At 54.1% G+C, this 14,122-nt stretch overlaps 4 protein-coding genes across 4 annotated transcripts; 2 read left to right on the top strand and 2 right to left on the bottom strand.

The window, feature by feature from the left end:
* Nucleotides 1-1,317: 1,317 nt before the first annotated feature.
* On the bottom strand, nucleotides 1,318-4,270 carry AYL99_03429 (hypothetical protein; the record flags this gene model as incomplete). The annotated part of the gene is made up of 2 exons (XM_018834945.1): nucleotides 1,318-2,999; nucleotides 3,055-4,270. 2 exons carry the CDS (start codon nucleotides 4,268-4,270, stop codon nucleotides 1,318-1,320), a joined length of 2,898 nt encoding a protein of 965 aa, XP_018694595.1.
* Nucleotides 4,271-4,642: 372 nt separating this feature from the next.
* Nucleotides 4,643-6,958, bottom strand: AYL99_03430 (hypothetical protein; the record flags this gene model as incomplete). Its single annotated transcript, XM_018834946.1, has 1 exon — nucleotides 4,643-6,958. The coding sequence occupies one exon, from the start codon at nucleotides 6,956-6,958 to the stop codon at nucleotides 4,643-4,645; it is 2,316 nt and encodes a 771-aa protein (XP_018694596.1).
* Nucleotides 6,959-7,523: 565 nt separating this feature from the next.
* On the top strand, nucleotides 7,524-11,156 carry AYL99_03431 (hypothetical protein; the record flags this gene model as incomplete). Its single annotated transcript, XM_018834947.1, has 1 exon — nucleotides 7,524-11,156. One exon carries the CDS (start codon nucleotides 7,524-7,526, stop codon nucleotides 11,154-11,156), a length of 3,633 nt encoding a protein of 1,210 aa, XP_018694597.1.
* A 1,323-nt stretch (nucleotides 11,157-12,479) lies between these two features.
* Nucleotides 12,480-13,943, top strand: AYL99_03432 (hypothetical protein; the record flags this gene model as incomplete). The annotated part of the gene is made up of 1 exon (XM_018834948.1): nucleotides 12,480-13,943. The coding sequence occupies one exon, from the start codon at nucleotides 12,480-12,482 to the stop codon at nucleotides 13,941-13,943; it is 1,464 nt and encodes a 487-aa protein (XP_018694598.1).
* Nucleotides 13,944-14,122: the final 179 nt, after the last annotated feature.

Genomic DNA, 14,122 nt, shown 5'->3' on the forward strand with positions numbered 1-14,122 from the left:
AGTTTAGCCACCACAGGGCCCCAAGGGTGTTGACCGACCGAGTAGTGATGATGATCAACCACTTTTTTCGCGACGACACAGTGGGAAAGCTGCGACGTGCATGAGCTCGCAGAGTTGTGAGTGGCTGCTCGGTGGTTGCAGGGCGAGAAGGTGGTGCAGGTGGGTGTTTGGTCCCCCGCACCGGATATAAGCACCTGGGTCAAGCGTCGCAAGGGAGCTGACCCAGCTGGATCAATTATTGGCGGGAGCTCCCACGGGCGCACTAGGTCTTTGGTCTTGGTGGTCCCGTGTGCCACTGGGCTACCGGTGCCACCCACAACAGACCAAACAGGAGCGGTCCTTGTGCGTCGAGTCTGGGGGGGTGACGTCTGTTTGCTGGTGCGGAGTGATGCAACTACTGATCCTGTGCAGTGATGCAGAAGGTCAGATGCTCTCCCAGAAACAATGCTAGATCAACCTCGGTTGCAGCTCATCTGCAAGTCATTGTATATTGATTTTTCCCTTTGATGCCCTCGTTGCCGCGTTGTTCCCACGAGCAGGGTTTCTCTTCGCGGGAGGAACCACAGAAGGAGATTGAGACAAGAGGGAGGGGCGGGCAAAACAAGAATGAAAAAAAAAAACATGTGCTCGAGAGCACGTTGCAGCAGCGTGGATGACCAGCGGTACCAGCAGGACTACTGCGTACTTGTTAGTAGCCATGGCAGCGATAGGCACGCGCAATTTCCTGCACAGGGCCGAGTTACGGGGCTAGTCTAGGGTGGCTAGGCGAGGCTCGGTGGATGTTGGGCAACGCTTAGGGAAGCCTCACCAGCCTACGGAGTAAGTGCCCCCTTCTAAGGCTACCAGGCTGGGGGCCTCCTGGTCGCTGTGGCTTGAACTGTGCCCACCATGCACTGACTGCTCTGTCCGGTTGCTATGGTGCCCATGACCTTTTTTTCCCATCACACCATGTTCCTTATCGCGTTGTTTTTCGTGACATGAGACTGTCGCGTTGGTGGCTTGAGCAAAAAGACAATAGTCTCGATGAGTGCATCACTGAACCCTCTCCCATGCAGACAATATAAGAAGGAAAATTACCGATGGACGCGCCGGTGACATGATGTGAGCTGAATCTTGTACATCGCCTCGAAGCTCCTCACCTATACTGATCTGAAGCTCGACTATTCATACACGCTCGCCGTGGCCCTTCTTCGCTCCCACACGCTTGAGAACAGCTCGTAATTCAACAGAATATCCCCATTGTCCTTTACTCTTCCACTTTTTCTCTTGACAAGATCTCCACGCACAAACGCCGTCCCCAACTCCTGCTGCTGTGGGTTAGGCTAGTAGTCGCTCGATATCCCTCAATGTCCCTGCCCGTCTCTCCTCTCTCTTTCTGGCCCCGTCCTTTTCCCCAAATGCTTCGCTAGCCAGCTTCCGCTTTCTCGCCTGAATCTCAAGCACTTCGTCCTCGATCGTCCCTTCGACGACCAGGCGGACGACCTTGCAGTCTCGAGTTTGACCCAGGCGATGGACTCGATCGACAGCTTGATCTTCGATAGCTGGCGCCCACCATGAGTCCGCCAGAATGACCTGATTGGCGGCCACGAGGTTTAAGCCCACCGAACAGACGGAGAGGGATGCCAACATGATCTTGCAAGACGGGTCGCTGTTCAGTGATTCAATCGCCGCGTCACGTTTCGTAGAATTCATGGTCCCGTCGAGACGCGTGAATTGCAGGCCGTGGCGGATGAGTTGGCTCTCGACCAAGTTGAGGAATGAAGTCCATTGCGAAAACACCACCGTCTTGACGCGTGGATCGGCTTCAGATGCCTTGAGCACCTTGACAAGAGCCTCGATCTTGGTGCTGGTGGTCTCGGGATCAATGTCAAGGTCCACCTCGTCACCTTCGCCGATCCCAGCTGCTGGTTCAACCAGTTGCTCGCTGTTTTGGAGAGGTGCTCGACACATGGGGCATTTATGCTGAGTCTCGATCACTCTCTGGATGCATCCCCGACAGAAGCTGTGTGCGCAAGCTGTAATGACAGGATCGTTTAGCGAATCCAAGCACACGCAGCAATCTTCCTGCGAGTCAATATGTATTTGCAACAGATCTTGCAGGGTCTTGCGGTTCGCGGAATTGGTCACATCCACGACCTGATTCGACTCAACCAACTCCAGTAATTTTCTCACTCTCTCGTCTCCGCACATTTTCCAGTGGTTGCACGTCTGGCGCAGCCTCAGAAGAACTTCCAGCAGGTGCGTCATGGAATAATCTCCCTTCTTGGCCTTTGCTGCTTCGACCAGACCTTTGGCCTCTTGCCTGAACGCATCGTACCGTTCCTGCTCGTGGGGCAGAAACTTGACAGGATACTTGTGGAAGGTAATGTTGGGTAGCTTGAGATCGATAAATTTCATGTCCTTCATCCGTCTCAAAGAAAGAGTCGACATAAGGGCCTGGAGAAGAAGGCGCGCTCCCGGGTCGCCATGCTTCAGTGGCCGGATCAGGGTCGAATTGAAGAGCTCGAACTCTGCCAGTCCACCGGGCAAGCGAAGGAACTTGACGTGTGAGTACAAGTCCTTCAGGCTGTTGACGATTGGAGTCCCGGTCAGGATCCAGCGAGATTTCGCCTGAAGAGTACATGCTGCTTGCGACATTTTGGCCTTGGGGTTTCGAATCTGATGACCTTCGTCTAAGACGATACGCCGCCAAGTCACCGCAAACAGGCCTTTGGGGGCTGAACCTTCCTGAGCTGCGTTCTTACCGTATGGAAAAAGCTCTTGGGTCATTGTTTGATACGTTGTGATGACGATGTCGTATTCTTTTAATTGTGCCGGCGACAATTCCTTGTTGGCGGAGCCATGGTAAGTCAAGACTCGTGGCGCATACTTCTTCTTGACATGCAACGCGGCTTGTGTGCTCCAGTTGCTCATCACTGAGAGTGGTGCGATGATCAGAGTCGGATCCCCATTTCTGTGGGGATCGGCCATAATGAGCGAGATGATTTGGATGGTCTTGCCTGAGCGGGAGTTAAACAACCAGCCTTGAGATCATATTGAAGAGGAATAACTTACCCAATCCCATATCATCTGCCAGAAGCCCTCCACTGGCCAGCTCCGGCGCTTTGCTGCAGGAGAAGTTTGTTGCGATGTTGGTGTAGTATTTGCCCGTCTTCTTCCACAACTGAACCACATCGTCGGCGCTCTTGGGCAACACCGGGGACTCGTGATCCAGCATCCATTGGAGACCCTGTCTCTGATAGGGCAGTAGCACTGTAGCTAACTCGTGAGGCTGATCTGCCATCGACATCTTCGAAAGTATCTCCTCTCCTGCTGCAAACTTGTTCACCACATTCTGCACCTCACGGGGGTTCAGCACCGCAGTCCCGCTGAGAAGCTGGTCCATGCCTGGTTCTGCCTGGGTCTTCATCGCTACAGGCGCGCTCAGGTTGCTATATCTGTTTGGTCCCTCGTTGTCAAAGACGGTCATGCCTTGCTTCCGCATTGCGGCGGCGGCGTTTTGCCTCGCTTTCTGCTGCTTCTCGAATTCCTGCAGACGCTTCTTGCGTTCCCTTTCCGACCGATTGTACTCTGTGATGGGTAGATTTAGATCTTTCATCTGACGGGCAAGAGCAGCACCTGCAACGGGATCATTTGTGCCAAACAGTTTGAGGCCAATAGGACAGTCGTAGTAGGTTTTGGGACCTGTCAGGGCGCCCTCGACCAGGAGTGAACCGGCATCCATCAAGGGTGCCAGTTTTGCCGCAACGTTCCTCCCGATGTGGCCGATCTGATCGCGGAGGACATTGTCGATGCGGATAGCATTGCTGTCGTACTGATTACGAGGTTCGCGCTTGACCCTGACGTACTCTCCAACAGTGGCCTGGCCATCGTAGAATCGACAGCCGACAATTTTGGTATTCAGGATGCCATACAGCTGGAAATTCTCATACACGTCGTCGTCAAAGTCCTCCGTGAGATCAATCTCTCTGGCAATGTCGGCCTCCTGGTCCTGAGTCGAATGCGGCAAATTATTGCGTGCGCTGTTGCCACTGGATTGCTGGCTGAAACTGGGTGTGTAGTCTCTGTAAGTTTGCTTCGAGCCATGTGAGGAATACCCTGGTTGACTTGAAGACGGTGGCGTTGGCAGAGTGGCACGTCCCTGTGAAGAACCTAAGGACGGCGTCTTTTTGGAAACTTTGGGTCGAGAATGATTAGAGAAGTCGTTGTCGTCTCCGGTGAGGTCAACTATGTCTGGCGTCGATGACCACGGCAGTTTTCTTTTGGTCATGACTGTTGATCGTAGAGCGGAGAAGACTTCAGGGGACGCGAACCAATAGATAAAGTTGCATGAACTCCCACAAGAAACTGCTACCCAGAGGGTGAGGAAAGTATTCTTCTATCTTTCGAGCAAACCTTTCAAGGATCTTTGTGCCAACGCCAAATGAAACGATGAATAGTCATACCAGTTCTTTGTGAGTCGCAAGAAACGCGTTGGACGTCGCCCCCAAAAGGTTTTGTTTATCGAATGACGTAAGCAGAATTGAACGATTTCTTCTAGCATTCTTTAAGCGAAAGTAGAACCAGGACGGCGAAGTACTAGTACGCGTACTGGTACTCGGTATACATGGCTACATTTCAATTGTACTGACAGCTTGAGCATCTACAAATCTTCCTCATCTGTGTCCAGTCCTGGGTCAATTGTCGGAATTTCAAAGTCACTGCTGTCGCTGTCATCGTTCCTAATGTTCTCAGACGACACCATGTTGGGTATCGTGCCTGTAGGCTGGACTCCTGAGCTCGAAGACTGCGCTTCTACCCCGGAAGTTGTGGCAACCAAAGGTTGTGCGTCTCGTGTCTCAATCGAAAAAGCCTCTTCCGATACTGACTCTTCCACGATGCCATCCTCCAACCGTGGCACCTTTGACATTCTTAAATCAACCATTTCAGCATCCTCGAAAACGGTGGGAGTGCATGCTTGAAAAGTGCTGTCTTGAGCGGACTCAAGTTTTCGCTTCCTCGCCGTCAAAGCGTGGGTCCCATCATCTCCCTCTTGATCGTCGAGATTACCGGGTACCTGTTGTTTGCCATCAACCTCTGCGGCTTCAGTGGCGCCTTCAGGGTCAGATAAGGCTGCGCCGTTTTCGTCGGGCATATCTGGACCCTCTTGGTCGCTAAGGTGGACTCGAGTCTCATGAGGTGGCTGCGCAGAGATCTCCCTATTTTGAATAACAGGCATTCGAGGCCTTAAGAGAGCCTCAGTGTCGAGACAGTCTGCCGAAGATCTAGCGAGGAACGGGAGCAGACTGGCAATCCTCATTTTTCCATCTTTGGTCAGCATTGGACGCAGGACACTTGCCATCATGGCATCGTGGTGATCGAGCAATACAGACAGTCTATCTGCTTCTATCCTTGCTTGGCGAGATATAATGGACGTCGGACAATGGGACAAGATTTCTGGCAGCAATCTCCAGGCTGCTCCGAAGACTTCGTCCTGTCTTTCCGCAAAGCTGGAACCTCCAGCAGCCGGCAAAAAGGATTTGGCGCTCAAAAACCCATCTTTTGAGGGGTTGTGGTTGCTTTGATCATCGGAGCCGGGGATGCCGCTTCGCAGGTCACTGCAGCAGTGCTCAAGTAAAGTTGAAAAGGTGGTCTCGCGAAATACGAAGCCGGTGGTATTCATATTTCTCAAGATACCAAGAAAGGTGACATAGACTTCTCGCCTCACCATTTTGTCACTTGCCATGGTAATAAATGATTCCATGACCTGGATGACCATGGTCGCATTGGCTGGGAGAAAGGCCTGTCCAAAGCTTTCGTATAACTTCTGGAGCAGACGAAGACACGCCACATGGAGGCGAGACAAGTTCATCCAAAGACTTTCCCGCTCTTCTCGGCTTGCTTCTTTGTGATATTTTAGAGCATCCGTTGTACTTGACGCGCCTCCAGGCACGATCACGGCCAGTATACGAGAAATCAGGTCGAGCAAGGGCCCCAGAGGGACCATGATTGCTTGCGGCGTAACTGTTGAAACCAAACATCCTAACCAGTCGAGAAATGTTGCAAGCCTGGTACTGCCGTCGTACATGCCAACCCATGGAGCCAGTCCAACCTGGTCGGCGCCCGAAGTCTTTGGCTCCTTAGAAAAGTTATGCTTTCCGTCTGTATTTTGACGGGTTTTGTCGTTGGCCTCGTATTCCTCGATTACGGCTCTGAACAATCTGTCGGCAGTTTGGTGGGCACAGGTGATGAGAACAGAGACTGCTTGGGCCCATTCTTGAGCCATCGTGTTCTTCGGCGCGCACGATAGTAACAGGCAGAGAAGCTGAATCGCGAGCTCTCTGGTAGAAGTGGCAGTCCGGACATCTTCAAGAAGGCTCAGGCAAATCAGCTTGATACGTGTCAGAAACGGGCGAAAGACCGTTGCGTGCCGGGGTAACAGCTGAATCCAGCATTGGAGCACCGATTGGAGGATGGGATTGAAGTTGCCGTCAACTTGAGCTTTGACTGGCTTGATGAGGCCGAGACATGTTGTGATGAATGCCGGGAGGAGTGGTGTCGTGAGCTCCCGTACCATTACCGGGTGGTCCTGGGAGAGGACAAAAATCCGAGTGACTGTAGCCAGATAGATTCTCTTCACTTCGAAAGGGTCAGGTTTCCCCAAGCAGCTGAGTAGGCCTCTGGCCCAGACCTCCCAATTAGAGAGGCTCTTCAAGCCGCCATTGTCGACGATTGCCTTGATGAGTACCGCAGCGGTGAATCGACTCGCAGGAGATTTGTCTTGCAGTAAAGATGTGATTCGGGTTTTGAGTTTGTGTGCGACCACCGAAGAGCTATTGCCTTTGCTATCTGAGGAAAGCAATTCGACAGGACATTGGGCCAGCGAGGTCGCAAGGAAGCCAGATATTCGAGGAAGATCTTCAACGGGTGTGGCACTCAGCCGAGTAGTGATGGCCCGGAGAGCGCCATCATGTTGCATTGTTCTTGCTGCCGTCAGGGACTTTCCAGGTCCTTGAGCGTTCTGCTGGTGCAAAGTGTAGAGGCCTTCTAGTGTATAAAGAGACGGGACGGACAACACGTGTAGGAGTTTTGAGAAATAATTTTTTGACAGACCAGCCGCGACTGGTTGATTTTTGCATCCTGCGGCCCCCAATGACCGCATCGCGCATTGGCAGCCCATACATACCTAAGTGCATACTGTAACACACCTTAATTACTTGATCAATTTATCCCCCGATGCACTGTTTACAGTCTGTGGCAGGATGCCAGCAGCAGAGACACGTCTAATGGAGCTGCTACAACATGCCTGCAACCATGACCCGAGTATAGGACGCTGACACTCGCCAGTATACATACCTCCGTGTCCCCCCAGAATGAGTGTACAGTCCCCCAGCATCCCTGTTCCATCCCTGTATAGCCAGGGTGCTGATATATTTTCCAGGCACACAATGAAAAAGCCCAGCGCTACATCGGTCAGTTGGACGCGGCGCGTGTGGCCGGGCATTGGCAAGAATTTCCAGAACTCATAAGAAAAGTAAACAAGCATGCCCCTGATCGAAAATGTACGCCTTCCCACCGAGCCCGTGCAATCAGTCTTAACCCTTGAGCCAGGCTTGATACGGGTCGCAAAGTCCGAGCACGATGTCGCCAACTACGCCTCTACCTTCGCCCGCAGACCGGGTACGGCCCCCACGAACCAGCCCCTTCCAGACACCCAAGTGACTTCCCTTGAAGAAGAACTCCGTGCAACAGGCCATCCATCCGAAGAGGTGGTACAAGGCCAGACATGCTTGCTTTGGGCACGTTGGGTAGGAGCACATAAAACAGACCGCCAGGTCCCTGCTCTTACGTTCGAACCCGTGCGCACCGCGGCCGACGCCACTTCGCTATGGACAAAGATATGTGTGGTCAAGACAGTTTACATTAGGGGAATGCTCTCCGCGCAAGCTGGCGAGAGTCAAGAGGCGAAGGAAATACTCAGCTCTCTGCTTCCCTGGCTGGATGCGAACAGGAGCCTGGTCGTGTCTACCCCTCAACTCCTCTACTGGGCACAACAACTACTCGGTCGGGTGGCATTGGGTCAAGAAGTGTCTGTCACGCACTCTACAACCATCGATGGCCACGAGTCGGCCTCCTTCAGGCTCCAGGCCTTCCGTCATTGGGCTGTACTTGCGACCAAGAACCAGGAGGTGTCAGCTTCAACTTACGGCAATGGTCCAGGACATCTGTCGAAGCTCGAAATATGGAGAGCCTACTACAGGTTCATGTCCAGTATTCTGCAAAATAGACACGGAATCGCGGACCACGTCTCTATCGAACACTCCGACTTGGCGATCGAGCTACGGCGGGTGGAAACGTCTTATGAGAACGAACTCTTGCGGAATGTACAATTTCCCAAGGCCACCGAATCCAACGCGGTCATAGAAGCATGGGTGGAGGAGTTCATCCGCAACTGGCAAATCCTTTGCGGCCCCAACTGGTCGGAGTCGGATCTCGGCGAAGGTGGCCGCAATTCATGTGGCAGAAACGTGCTCGACATGCTTTATCGAGCTGCCACCAAGTCATTTCACTCCACCCTAATTCTACGCCGACTGTTCCAAGTCCACAAAGCTTTGACGGATTTCGGCTTGGCTTACAAGGCTTTGGATACCTATATTGAGCTGATGGACCGCGCGCGGGCTGGGGCTTCCAAGTCCGAGGCTCCAGCGACCAGCAGAGACAGTGATGAAGTCTTTATGCGGACCATCGCGGAAGGGATTGAGGGCCTGTGTTCGTTTGGCCGATATGTTGAGGCGGAAAAGGCGCATGAGCTGTGCGACAAGCTCCAGGATCTTCTGGACGAGCTTGTACTGCCACATACAGCTTCCATTCCCAATGGCTTTGCATCAAAAAGCAACGGAGAGGTCAACGGAGAGAAGCCGGTCCCTCCCCGTCTGTCGGCCGACTTGCTGGAGGCGACCTACCGAGCCATCGGTATCGGAAAGGCCCAGTGGGCTCGCTGGACGCCTTTCAGTGAGGAGCGGATCAATCTGCAAACTGCAGCCATTGAATGTCTACAGAAGGCGGCGGCACAAGATCTCCCACCTGAAAAGCAACTGCCCACTTTGTATGCACTAAGCCAATTACTCGCGCAGACACGAGACATTGACAAGGCGATCGCAACAGTGAAGACAGCCCTGTCCTCGGAAGCGGAGAAGCTTGGGACAGACAACACTTATAGCATACAGCGGCAGTTACTGCCATTTTGGCACTTGTTATCGCTCCTTCTCACCTCCCGGCAGAATTTTGAGACGGCAGGTCAAAGTTGCGTGGCAGCGTTTGAGCAGTTCTCCCCTCCCGAGACAATCTTTGGCGACTTCCCCAATGGTTCGGCGGGTGGTGGAAGATTGGCCCGTGGCTATCGCAATGCCGGGCTGGTGGATGATATGGAGTGTGACGAACTGCAGAAAATCGTCGAGATTCGCATTACCGAACTCGCGTTGACGGAGCTGACGGAAGGTCCAGAGCATGCGGTCAACAACAGCAACGACTTGCTTGCACTATACTCGCGGCTCTTTGGACGACACGGGGTCATCGCCGTCAGCGAGGAAACATCCAGAAAGAGATCGATTCAACCTCCCAAAAGCTCGGGTGGCACGGTCAGGAGTCTACCGGGCAAACTGTTTCACCGAAGGAGAGTCGGCAGGTCGAGCGAGTCGTCCAAAGGAGTGCTCGTCAATAACGCTCCTTCGATAACGGAAGAACCACGACCCAATACTCAGGCCACTCAGACGACCCAAGCACCGACTATCCAGGTCACCAACGAAGAAGGCAAATCATCACCGCACAAGCATAAAAGGTTCCATATCCACGAGCATGGAAAGGAGGGCAAGCGTCATTCCTCGGCACCTTTGCCGTCGATGGGCCCGAGTTCACAGCGCTCGAGGTCCTTGAGTCGAGGGAGGAAAGAGCCAAGTCATAATGCATCGAGTACCAGGCAATCATTTGAGACCTCACAGGAGACAGTTCCCAGCTCGGAGGTGACAGCCGACACAGCTCAACCCGAGCAGCGGTCCCAGTTGGAGACTATTCAATCCGCAGACGTCCCCGAGGTGCCTGTGTCCCCGGATCACGATGCGAGCGAAGGAGCCAAGCAGCCCTTGAAGGAAATCCCGCACAACCTCGCGTCACATGAGAAGGTGCCGCCACCGGCGCAACACCACGATCAACCTCCTCAGCAAGACGTGCGACTACCTGTCGTGGGACCGGGGACACTGCGGACAGATCCTATCCCTCGGTTCCCACGGACGGCGTCTCAGAGACATGCCCTGAGTATATTGGTCAAAATCTGGCTGATCATTGCGACGCTGTACCGGAGAGGCAATATGTTTGACGACTCACGGGAAGCTTGCGACGAGGCGGCCAAAGTGGCCTTGAAGATTGAGAGCATGGTTGCCAGCGTGGAAAGTTCAGCCAGGGCATTCAGCGATGGTGGATGGGGCGGTGGCGGAAAAAGCTCGGATGAGCTTTGGGCTGACGTGTACTGTGAGCGAGCGGACCTGCTCATGGCCGTCGCTCGCGCTCGCGAAGAAAAGGAAGGTACCGTCCCCTCTGAAGGAATCCGGGAGGCGGTGGAAAACTACGAGCAGTGCCTGATGTACTTTGCCGACCACCCTGGCGGCATCGTGGGATTGAGTAACGTGCTCCTGGACTACTACGAACGCAAGGTGGAGCTGGCCCGGCGGATCGACAACGGTAAGCCCAGGGCAGAGGAAGCACCGCCATCACCACCACAGGACGAACCAGCCCGACCGAAGCACAAGCGCGAATGGAGCCGAATCTCGACGGGGCCGACCACGAACGGCTGGTTGGAGATGGATGGTCCCGCCGCGAATGCAAGCGCGCCGGTCGGTGCGTCGAGCAGCATCCCATCAACGAGAGAAGAGGATCTTAAGAAGACGCCCGAGAACCTCAACAGACTGGCAGCCCGCGACCGGGCATATGGGCTCCTGTCGACACTGACGAAGTTGGGGTCGGGTTGGGACAATTCGGAGGCATGGTTTGCACTGGCCCGGGCCCATGAATTGGGGGGCGAGGTGGACAAAGCCAAAGAGATTCTGTGGTGGTGCGTCGAACTGGAGGACACGCGGCCGATTCGACACTGGGCCAATGTTGGGTGTGGAGGGTACGTTCTCTAGGAGCCGCCATTAGGTGGCCATCTGGGTGCCATCTTGGTTCAATATGGATCATGTAATCGCCAAGACTCCCACGAGCGCAAACCAGTGAGGGTTTTGTGTTCTCAGTGCTCGGTACATCGTGACCAGTGACGCGTGATTGGTGTAAGCTGGCAGCACGCTGGGGAGGCTGAGGTGTACTCTGGTACGTGTTAGGGAAAGGCACGAGGACGCTGGTGCGCAGGCCGTTGAGAACCAATCGGCTTCAGATCTCAGGCTTCCAATTCGTATACTGTTCCTGGGGGCGGCGGGTTGAGGGGGGCTGATGTGGCATCATCCAGTGGCGGCAACCCCCATTTTTAGCAGCACAAGGTCCCGACGGGCCGCAACAGCCTCACCAGCCCCCTCCAACGTAGGGTTGCCAGCCTGAGGGGCGTCGGGGGATTTTGGCGGCATGCGTCGTCGTGCGAGCCGAGTGGGGAGCAAACGAAGAGGATGAAGATGAAGATGAGGAAGATGAAGGTGAAGAAGAGGCCTTGATGGCAGATTAGACAATAACCTCGAGAGATGCCATGCTAATAACAGAGGCACAACAAGCATGCAGGACGCAGGTGCAGGAGGGTTGCAGCCACTGACGTTAGGCGTGAAAAAACCACTGGTGCCCCCGGAGACTTGGCATGTGCCGCGTAACCTGCTTGTCCGGTAACTCCACTGGCCGGTAACATCGGAAGCTCTCAGCATGGAAGCCCCCGAAAAGTCAATGTGCAGCCTGGAAACCCTCGTGGAAAATGGTCGCAACGGTACAAATGGGCGACGTTGAAATGATCAGCTTAGGCTTCAGGCCTCAGTATCCGGTCAAGTGCCTTTCCGCAGTCCGATGCAACTACGCACACTACGCAACTGCGCCATGATGCTCACCTATCGTCATCACCACCCTCCACCCTCTTACACCACAACTACTTCTACAGGCAAATGTCCCGCTTCTTGCTTTCACCGTCTCGACTGTTTTCGGTTTCTTTACAGATAAAACGTTCACTATTGTTCCTCACTGGTTTTGATTTCTGCAAACTGTGTCACTCGCTTCCCTATCCCTCCCCTGTTTGTTAGGCGGCTCTCTACAGGTTCTATTATCACTTGACCGGGATCCCATCTCGCTTAATCCACCAGCCCTCGACGCCTCAACGCCTCATCCCAGTCCCCTCCCCCAACCACATATCCATCCCTAGACGCTTGGTACAGACAAACACTCTTTTAACTGTGACTGGAAGCGGGAAAGTCCTGGTCTCGCTTCTGCTGCAAGCAATAGAATAATTCCTGGCAAGGACAGAAAACGAGAAAGATCAAAGAATGAAATCCTCCGTTGCAGTGGTGGCCGCTGCGTTGGCGGCCCCTCTAGTCTCGGCTATACACCTCGCTCCTCGCTCTTCCTCAAGTCCGCCCCGAACCATCGGCCTACCCATTGAGCGAAGACAGGTCCCCGATATCCTCGCCCATGAACAGTCTCGCATGAGAAAACGACAGACGCAACGAACCGTCTCACAATCCCTCGACAACGAGCAATCTCTCTACTATGCCAACATCACGCTGGGAACCCCCGCCCAGGCCCTCCGCCTGCACATCGACACGGGCAGTTCGGATTTATGGGTCAACGTGGCCACCTCTGCCTTTTGCGAGTCTGGCCAAGACACCTGCGAGGGTGGTACTTACGATTCGTCGGCTTCATCAACGTATAAGCTCGTCAATGACCAATTCAATATCTCCTACGTCGACGGCACGGGAGCGGCAGGCGACTACGTGGCCGACACCTTACAATTCGGTGGTGTCACTCTGACAGACTTCCAATTCGGCATTGGCGAGTCCTCGTCCTCGCAGCAAGGTGTGCTGGGAATTGGCTACATGTCGAACGAAGTTCAAGTTCAGCGTGCGGGAATGGATGCCTATCCCAACTTGCCCGAAGCCCTCGTCCAAGGCGGCCACATTGCCTCCAATGCCTACAGCCTTTGGCTCAATGACCTGGACTCTTCGACGGGAGAAATCCTGTTCGGTGGCGTCAACACCGAAAAGTACGAAGGAGAACTCGCCACCATACCCATTATCCCCAGTAATGGTGTCTATTTTCAACTTGCCATTGCCCTTACGGGCTTGGTAAGCTCGGGCACTGACCTCTCCTCCTCGTCCTCCCTACCCACTGCCGTCCTCCTCGACTCCGGCGCTACCCTCAGCTACTTGCCCAACGACATCACCCAGTCCATCTACAACCAGGTCCAGGCTGTGTATCAAACCGATGTCGGGGCCGCATACGCTCCCTGCAGTCTCGCATCTTCCTCTGCCACTATCGATTTCACATTTTCTGGCCAAACCATTCGCGTGCCCTACAACGAGTTGTTCCTCAGCGCGGGCACGAACAATTTTGGTCAGCCCATCACCTTCCAGAACGGCGAGGAGGCCTGCTTGTTCGGTATCGCCCCATCGCAAGGCGCAATGGCCGTTCTTGGAGATACCTTTTTGCGGAGTGCCTACGTGGTCTACGACTTGGCCAACAATGAGATCTCTCTTGCTCAAACGGTCTTCAATTCCACGAGCAACAACATCCAAGAGATCACCACTGGGGAGAAAGCCGTGCCCAACGCGACTCCAGTCTCGGACCCAGTCACCGACGTGTCTGCCGGCACCGGAGGGGCCAGGCTGGGCGCTGCTCCCTCCAGCACTCCTTTGGGAGATGCCAACTCGGGCTCCCTGGACAAGGGGAGCGCACGACCGATGGCTGCCATGATTGCCGCTGTCGTGGCTGTTGCTGCACTGGTTGTATGAGGCGGTTTTTTCTTCTTCTCTGCTTATTTTTGCGGCCTCATCTGTCAAGCATCGGAGGGCCAGGGCCCCTCAAAAAGGATTTTAATGATGCAAGCCCTCGTATATTCATATATACCTTGGTCCATACACATGGAGAGGGAATGCACGTCACGTCACGTCATGTCACTGCATGTTTGATG

Source organism: Fonsecaea erecta (assembly GCF_001651985.1).
Source record: "Fonsecaea erecta strain CBS 125763 chromosome Unknown Scaff3, whole genome shotgun sequence".
Lineage (NCBI taxonomy): Eukaryota > Fungi > Ascomycota > Eurotiomycetes > Chaetothyriales > Herpotrichiellaceae > Fonsecaea > Fonsecaea erecta.